The 9,528-nt window shown below is 39.8% G+C and overlaps 1 protein-coding gene across 1 annotated transcript in view; it reads right to left on the reverse strand.

The window, feature by feature from the left end:
• Positions 1-9,528, reverse strand: part of EFCAB5 (EF-hand calcium binding domain 5) — a 168,099-nt gene that overhangs the window by 100,642 nt on the left and 57,929 nt on the right. The window contains exon 6 of the mRNA XM_034640619.1: positions 1,481-1,637. Within this exon, the coding sequence (XP_034496510.1) occupies positions 1,481-1,637 (157 nt within the window). The remainder of the gene's footprint in view (positions 1-1,480; positions 1,638-9,528) is intronic.

Consider the following 9,528-nt stretch of genomic DNA (forward strand, 5'->3'; position numbering starts at 1 on the left):
GCTGATACTCAGGCAACCCTGTTTGGGTAGAGTCGCCCTGTCCCCTGCAAGGGGGGATGGGGATGGGCACAATGTGAACTAGTATTTCCAGGCTTTTGTTCTCTGGCGGCTTTCCCTGGTGGTTTTCTATGACTCTTTTGAGAGTCAGAGCAGCAGTGGCCGAATCCTAGCCTCTGTCTCAGAACAGAGAGATCGCAGTCCGCTCTCCACTGAGCTCTCCCAGCCACTTTAACTCTGTTTCTGTTGGTGCTGCTAAAAACCCCGTAGCGTCCCGGGTTGTGCGTCCCACAGCCACTCTTCCAGTCCTCACTTCCAGGGCTGGCATGTCTCTGTCCTTTGTGCTTCTAACACCGCCAGCCACCCTGGTTCCTGCGCGTGCTTCCGAGCTCCCTGTTTCAGTGTGGTTCGCGCACTCTCTGGAGCACCGGTTTTCAGACTGGTCACGTGTGTTCCCCGGCTCACGGTCTCAGTCTGCTCTCTTGCGGGTGCAGGTCCACGAGTCCGGCCCGCTCCCCAGTGCAAGTGGCTACTGCTTTCCAGCGTCCAAGCATGGCGGCTCCCTCCCCCTTCTGTTTATCTTCCGATATCTGTGCACGGATTCACGGCTCCCCGTTTCGTACCTCAATATTCAGCGCTGGAGATGTTCATTTGTAGAGATCCAGATGTATCTTCCTGCATCTCAGGCTGATTCCGTGGGTGTTCAGGATGGTCTGGTACCTATCCAGTTCAACTCAGGGGACCCACTGAGAAAGGGGTCCCCTACTCCTCCACCATCTTTTCCCCTCCTTGCAGAAAGTGGTCGCTTTTCTGTTCGTAGAGTTTCTGCTACTCTTTTCTTCATTCTCCAGTTGCATTCATAGGTATTCAGAATGGTTTGGTAGCTCTATAGCTGAATTCCTGGGACCAGATTAATTTTAGGTCTCCTGCTCCCACGCCATCTTGGAACCGGAACCTCGAATAATAGTCCTTTATCAGGTATCTCTTTTGCAAATATTTTCTCCAGTCTGTGGCTTGTCTTCCTTGGTCTATTTTTAATAATTCACTTTGAATTGAAAATACGCTTGCATTGTATCTAACCAATAAATGTTCTCACATCTATATACACCTAAGAGAAAATGTTTAACTGTTAGAGTACAGTCGTTTACTGAAGCTAAAAGACACATGCTTTTAGTCTATAGAAGTAGTCACTCACATACAAAAAAACAAACAAAGAAACAACTGAAACCTATGCCTATCCATAACAAAGAATTTGGGAACCTCAGCCAGAGTCAATATTTTAGAAATCTAGCTAGAATTTTTTTTTAAATGCTCAAGAGAAAATTGAAGAAACTGACTCTCATGGACCAGACAGGTCAGGAATCAGCTTACCTCAGCAAGACTGAAAATTCAGAGGTTGATTTCTAGCACTCCACTCAATATTGCTGCAATCATCATTTTATCACCCATGCCACCTACCCTTCACAATCTCTTCCTTTCTTACCACTACCAGGGGAATCATTCCTTTGGGGTCTAGAATCCATTCACTGAACTGCTCCTGCAGGGCCTGCTTCCGTGTATTGGCCACCTGGACTTTGACTTCTTTTACGCGTTGTCTTTGTTCTCGTTTCTGTTTAATACTCTCCTTCATCTTCCTTATTCTAAAGGATGTTGAAATAAAAGATATATTGAGTTAAGACCATTGAATTTGGCGCACCTGGGTGGCTCAGTCGTTAAGCAACTACCTGCAGCCCAGATCATGATCCCAGAGTCCTGGGATTGAGCCCTGCACCGGGCTTCCTGCTCAGCGGGGAGCCTGCTTCTCCCTCTCCCTCTGCCTGCTGCTTCCCCTACTTGTGTTCTCCCTCTCTGTCAAATAAAAAAAAAAGTTCATTGAATTTCATTCAGATTGTTCAAATGGCAGAAAAGAAGAATCCAGAGCCTCATTTAAACTTTGTTCCTATCTTTAAAATAAATAAATAAAAGAGGCGCCTGGTTGGCTCAGTCAGTTAAGCCCCTGACTCTTCATTTCAGCTCAGGTGGTGATCTCAGGGTCATGAGATCAGGCCTGCGTGGGGTTCCATGATCAGTGTGGAGTCTGCTTGAGATTCTCTCTCCCTCACCCCCTTCCCCTCCTGCTTGTGCTCTCTCTCTCTCTCTCTCAAATAAATAAATAAATCTTAAAAATAGGGGCACCTGGGTGGCTCAGTCATTAAGCATCTGCCTTTGGCTCGGGTCATGACCCCAGAGTTCTGGGATCGAGCCCCGCATCGGGCTCCCTGCTCAGTGGGAAGCCTGCTTCTCCCTCGCCCACTCCCCCTGCTTGTGTTCCCTCTCTTGCTGGCTGTCTTTCTCTGTCAAATAAATAAATAAAATCTTTAAAAAATAAAAATAATTAAAAATAAATAAAAATAAATTTTATTCCTGTTTTTACTCCATGAGATCTTCCTTTTTTTTAAAGACAGAAAGAGAGAGAGAGAACACAGACAGAGATGGAGAAGGACAAGCAGACTCCCTACTGAGCACAGAGCCTGATTCCAGGCTCCATCCCAGGACCCTGTTTTCATGACCTGAGCCGAAGGCAGATGCTTAACCAACTGAGCCACCCAGGCGCCCCCCATGAGATCTTCCTTGATTTAGGCCTGAGGTGACCCTCTTCCCCACAGCACTTAGTGAATTTGGCTTAATCATAGGCTGTCTTCTAGTATTGTTTGACTTTTTATAGAGGTGGGCCTTATTTTACCCAACAAAATACCATACATAGGAAGTACTAAAAATAGCCCTAGAAGCTGCCACATATACGTAAAAGCAAAGCCGAATGCACTCAGGCCCTACAGTGGTGGGGCTCTCTCTTCTCTGGATGCAGAAATCATCTGGAAAGATTCTAATTCCAAGTCTAGAGTAGAAGCCTAGAAGCTGCATTTATAACCAGCATCTTAGGTAATTCTGATGCCTCAGACCAAACTTTTGATTTCTGTCTAGGGATATATATTTCCTTTAAACATCTAGAGTCAAACACTTAAAGACAGGCTCTAAACATAACAGTTATCTGTATATTCAGATAGAGAATTATCACCCAGGTTGCAAATGGAGAAGTATCATGATTTTAATTGTTCCCATATTCATCATCCTTATTAGGACTTCAAAAGCCCTGAACTGGTTTTGATTGAAACACCAAAATGACTCAGAATAATCAAAATAGCTGCTGGTTTCAAATACAGTTTGTTTGAAGCAGGTCTTCATCTTTCAAAGTAAAATGACTAAGGCAATCCGACAGATTTGGAAATGCAAGACTTTTCACTAGGGACTAGTAAATTGGATACCTCTAATAATCCAAAAGAATCCATCAAAATCTGTCATTTCTTTATTATGCCGGTATAAAGCCTTCAAAATTCTCGAGGTAAATAGGCCTTCAAAAATAAACTTTGAAGCTTGAAAATAAAAACACGCTTAATAGTACAGAAGGACCTGTTTCTGAGCTGCTGGAAGATTAATTAGTGTTTTAAAGGAAGTGCTAAGTTTCTCTGATGCAAATGCAAAGCAGCCAAACCTCTACACTGATCTCAGTTCCACCGTCTCTTCTCTGCTGGCTCTCCTGTCCTTCTACCACTCTTTCTCCCTCTGCTGCTCTACTTATCTCTTCCTCTCCTTCTCTGTATCTCCTTCTTTCCCCTCTTTCCTCTTTCTATACAGCATTCTCCCCAATTTCTATCATCATTCTTTTTTTTAAAGTTTTTTTTAAAAGATTTTATTCATTTATTTGACAGAGAGAAAGACAGCCAGCGAGAGAGGGAATGCAAACAGGGAGTGGGAAGAGGAAGGAGCAGGCTTCCCAGTGGAGGAGCCCGATGTGGGGCTCGATCCCAGGACCCTGGGATCACTCCCTGAGCTGAAGGCAGATGCTTAACGACTGAGCCACCCAGGTGCCCTCCATCTTCATTCTTGCATGACTTTCTATTCTTTGTATCTTTCTTCTAGCCTTTTCTCATTATTCATTCAAACACACACTTACTCACTAAGTCAATCATTTATTCATTTGTTGTGCAAACATTTCGTGGGCACCTGCTATGGATGCTGCCATTATAAAGCTTAGGGTCCATTGCAGAAAAAGAAAAGTAAATAATATTGCATAATAAGTACTGGGTATCTCCAAATTCTCATGTGTACCAATCACTGAAATACAAAAATGAACAAAATGAACAAAACTGGGTTTCTGTCATGTTTCTGCCTAAAATTACTTTTTTCCCTCTCTTTGTTTCACTAGATCCTCCACATACTTTAGGTCTCTGCTCAGACATCATTTCCTCCCTCTTATTAATACAGAAACAAAACCTAGTTTGTATTTCAGGGCCACTGTACAAAAGACTCCAAATATCATCCAAATGGATTTTAAATTGATTATGTAACTCATTCAGGGAGTGAATAAAATTTCACTTCTGTGGTCTGCATTATCTCATGAGGTTATATATGTACTTCAATCAACAGAACTTTACAGCATCCAAAATTCTTAACTTTGCATAATGTAGGGTAGACATAAACTACAAGCAGATTCTAAGTATAAATTCACATTTGAAATGTGGTAAAACGCAAAAATAGTCACAAATTCTTCCCATTCCTGTGCACATGTCTATTTGTAGGCAATGTGATTTGCAGCTTCTCCCATTAAGAGATGGAATCTATTTCTGCATCCTTTGTGTCCAGCTGTGGCCAAGTGACTTGCTTTGGCTAATGGGCCATTAGCAAACATGATGCAACCCGAAATTGAAAAATGTTATCAATTATATCACAACAAAACTGGAAAAAAAAGAAAATGTTTGAACATTGGGGCTAGCCCTTTTTTTATTGAACTTAGAATCCCTTCCACCACCCCTTGGAAATGGGCCTGTGCTAGTCTGCTGGATGATGATCCAGTTACCTCCATTACTTTTGTAAACAGCCAACGTCTTACTGCAACGTATGAGTGAGTCCAGTTGATACCATGTGGAACAGAGATGAGCCATACACCCAGCCCAAAGTTATCAACTCACAAAATTGTGTGCAAATAGATTATTATTGATTTAAGCCACCAAGTTTCGAGGCATTTCGTTATGTAGCAAAAGCCAAGTAAGAAAGGTTTCCCCATCTTAATAAGCATTTTGAGATGTTTTAAAGAAAAGCACAGTACAAATCTAACTGATTAAAAAGTAGAAGTAGGGGCACCTGGGTGGCTCAGTCGTTTACGCATCCGACATCTGATTTTGGCTCAGGTCATAATCTCAGGGTTGTGAGATCGAGCTCCATGCTCAGCTTAAGATTGTCTCTTCCTCTCCTTCTGCCCCCCCCCAAATAGAAGTAAAAATGTTCCCTAGCCTAGTTATGACAATCCAAATTCTATCCATTCGTTCAAGCAGTACAAGGAACATCTCCCTCTTATAGCAACACTTGCCTATATTACATTAAAACTGAATGTTGTATTTCATCAAACCAGTTCTAACCAGCTTATGTGGAGAACTGACCATAAACTTGGAGTGACCCCAGTATACAGTTAACTGGACCTAACTGAAGACTCTTTTTGGACTGCTGAACAATAGGATTTGTTTAAATCAATCATGTACAAACCTATGGATTCATTCTGTCCTATACAGTATGGTAGCTTTCAGTTGTTATAAATATAAACATTATAAATCTCCCTTCCTAACACTTTTTAAAACTCCTGAATTTTCCCCCTCTGCAAGCTAGCCAGTGAATTCTTCACTGCTGTATATTGCCTTGCCTGGCAAGTTAATAAATTCAGTTTTTGTTTGTTTTTAAGTTCTGGTGATCTTAGTTTCAGAAAGCTAAACTGGACTTCTTGCCATTCCTGGAGGATGTCCATATTATTATCTGTGATGAGTATTCCTATAAAAATCCATATATAACATGTGTCTACTTAAATATTATATTTACTTAATTCTAATATTTTATATATTCATATATATCTTATTATGAAATGAATAATGAAAGGTGTAATGACTTAAGAAAGGTGTTTCTTGATGAAAGGTGTAATGACTTAAGAAAAATCTAAGTTACTGATTAGTCAATGATATTTGAACAGATGAATAATTAGGCCTATTTAGAATTTTATTTATTTATTTCTTTTTAATGATTTTTTATTATATTATGTTAGTCACCATACAGTACATCCCCAGCTTCCAATGTAAAGATCGATGATTCATTAGTTGCGTATAACACCCAGTGCACCATGCAATACGTGCCCTCCTTACTACCCATCACCGGTCTATCCCATTCCCCACCCCCCTCCCCTCTGAGGCCCCCAGTTTGTTTCTCATAGTCCATAGTCTCTCATGTTTCATTTAGAATTTTAAAAAGTGATGAAAAATATTTATCATAGCTTCCGCATTAGATACTGATAATTAATTCCACAGATTTCAAAATTAAATAATTACTCCAAATTAAGACATATTTTATTATAATCATATGTATCTAAAGACAAAAACAAAAAAGCAAAACACACACACACACACAAGAAAACTTTCATCATGAAAGCAAAAAACAGGATTAGAATAAGTTAGTTAATTCATTTAACAAATATTTATGGAGCATTACTTACACAATAGAGCATTAGATACTAGAGATGTGAAGATGAATATGACTGACAGTTCCTGCTTCCATTATAGCAGAGAAACAACCATTAAAATTCGGATCAATGCAGTAAAGAAGAAACACAGGATGCAATGAGAGAGCATAAAAGGGAACAATTTCACAGTGAAGTGGTATGTGAGCTAAACTGGAAAGGATTGGTAGGATAAAATAAATAGGAAGGAGAAGAATGATACAGAGGGAATGGCATATGACAAGACCTTGATGTGGAAAGAAGTATAATATGTTTGAAGAATTGAAAGTAATCCTATGTGCCTGAGTATAGAATGTGAGAAGAAGGCGGCAGCAGCAAAGTATGTTAGGGATGAGGAAGGTCATACAAGGAAAGTCTTATAGGCCTAGTTAGGGATTTTAGTCTTTATCCTAAGAGTAAATGGATACCATTGAAAAGTTCCACATTGGGGAAAAACATGGTAAGATCAACGTTTTTTTTAATACCCTATGTAGAAAACCCAAAAAACCTGCCCAAATAATTGCTAGAACTGGTACAGAAATTCAGCAAAGTTGCAGGATATTTCAATGCACAGAAGGCTGCTGCATACCTGTACACAAGTAATGAAGCAGCAGAAAGAGAACTCAAGGAATTGATCCCATTTACAGTTGCATCAACACATAAGATAACTAATAATAAGCCTAACCAAAGAGGTAAAAGATCTGTACTCTGAGAACTATAGAACACTTATAAAAGAAACTGAAGAAGACACACAAAAAAATGGAAAAACATTTCATGCTCACGGATTGGAAGAACAAATATTGTTAAAATGTCTATACTACCCAAAGCAATTTACACATTCGATGCAATCCGTATCAAAATAACACCAGTATTTTTCACAGAGCTGGAACACACAATCCTAAAATTTGTATGGAACCAGAAAAGACCCCAAATAGCCAAAGGAATATTGGAAAAGAAAACCAAAGCTGGAGACTATGGACTCTAGGAAACAAACTGAGGGCTTCGGGGGTGGAGGGGAGTGGGATAGGGTGGTGATGGGTATTAAGGAGGGCACGTATTGCATGGAGCACTGGGTGTTATACGCCAACAATGAATCATGGAACACTACATCAAAAACTAATGATATACTGTATGGTGACTAATATAACATAATAAAAATTTAAATAAAAAAGAAAGAAAGAAAGAAAGAAAGAAAAAAGAAGAAAGAAAGAAAGAAAGAAAGAAAGAAAGAAAGAAAGAAAGAAAGAAAGAAAGAAAGAAAGAAAAAGAAAACCAAAGCTGGAGGCATCACAATTCTGGACTTCAAGTTCTATTACAAAGCTGTAATGAACAAAACAGTACGGTACTGGCACAAAAACAGACACACAGAATAGAGAACCCAGAAATGGACCTTCAACTCTATGGTCAACTCATCTTTGACAAAGCAGGAAAGAATATCCAATGGAAAAAAAGGCAGTCTCTTCAACAAATGGTGTTGGGAAAATTCGACACCCACATGCAGAAGAATGAAGCTGGACCACTTCCTTACACCATACACAAAAATAAATTCAAAATGGATGAAAGACCTAAATGTGAGAAAGGAATCCATCAAAATCCTATAGGAGGATGCGGGCAGCAACCTCTGTGACCTCGGTCGCAGCAACTTCTTACTAGACATATCTCCAGGGGCAAGAGAAACAAAAGCAAAAATGAACTATTGGGACTTCATCAAGACAAAAAGCTTCTGCACAGCAAAGGGAACAATCAACAAAACTAAAAGGCAACCTTCACATTGGGAGAAGATATTTGTAAATGCCTTATCAGATAAAGGGCTAGTATCCAAAATCTATAAGGAAATCATCAAACTCAATGCCCAAAAAATAAAAAATTCAGTTAAGAAATGAGAAGATTAGGGGTGCCTGGGTGGCTCAGTCATTAAGTGTCTGCCTTCGGCTCAGGGAGTGATCCCGGGGTCCTGGGATAGAGCCCCACATTGGGCTCCTCTGCTGGGAGTCTGCTTCTTCCTCTCCCACTCCCCCTGCCTGTGTTCCCTCTCTCACTGACGGTCTCTCTCTCTGTCAAATAAATAAATAAAATGTTCTTTAAAAAAAGAAAAAAAAAGAAATGAGAAGATTAAGAAACATGGAGAACATTGTGACCTCAATAAGTGACATTTATTGAAGACAGCCTGGAATGAAAGCCTGATAGAACAGATTGATAAGTGTGTTGGAAGTGGGAAAAATGTATATGGACACCTGCTTTGATAAATTTAGCTGTTTTGCTTATATTTCTTCAACTCGAGTGTGTAAGTTCCTCATGACAAGAACCAAATTTTGTATTTTTTCCCTATACAGTATGGCTCAACATTGAGCATGTGGTAGTTACGCAACAAATACTAACTGAGTGAAAACTCAATAAATCTAAATTATTAGTTAATTTATCTAACAAATATTTGTTGATGTTTGTTAGATAACAAATATTATTATGCCAAGCACTGTGCTCAGTGTTGGAAACATAAATATGATGGAAAAATAGACCTTCTCTTCAAAGAGATTTTGGGGAGGTAAATCAACAATTACATTATAATGTGCTAAAGTTGACATGAACCTATAGGTCCTTCAGGAATATAAAGAAAGAGTACACAATCCAAAGGAGATATGACAGAAGGTATCCCAGAGGAAGTGATACTTGGGCTGACTCTTTCTTTCTTTCTTTCTTTCTTTCTTTCTTTCTTTCTTTCTTTATTATTTATTTATTTGGGGGGGGCAGGGCAAAGCACAGGGGTGGGGGTGGGGGTGGAGCAGAGAGAGCCCTAAGCAGACTCCATGCTGGGTGGTTAGCTGGATCTCACAATCCTGATCAGGACCTGAGCCAAAACCAAGAGTCTGACCTTCAACAGACTGCAGCACCCAGGCACCCAGTTACTTGGGCTGATTCTTTTTTTTTTTAATATATATTTTTAAAGATTTTATTTATTTATT

The sequence above is a fragment of the Ailuropoda melanoleuca genome, chromosome 13, assembly GCF_002007445.2.
Source record: "Ailuropoda melanoleuca isolate Jingjing chromosome 13, ASM200744v2, whole genome shotgun sequence".
In the NCBI taxonomy this organism is placed as follows: Eukaryota; Metazoa; Chordata; class Mammalia; order Carnivora; family Ursidae; genus Ailuropoda; species Ailuropoda melanoleuca.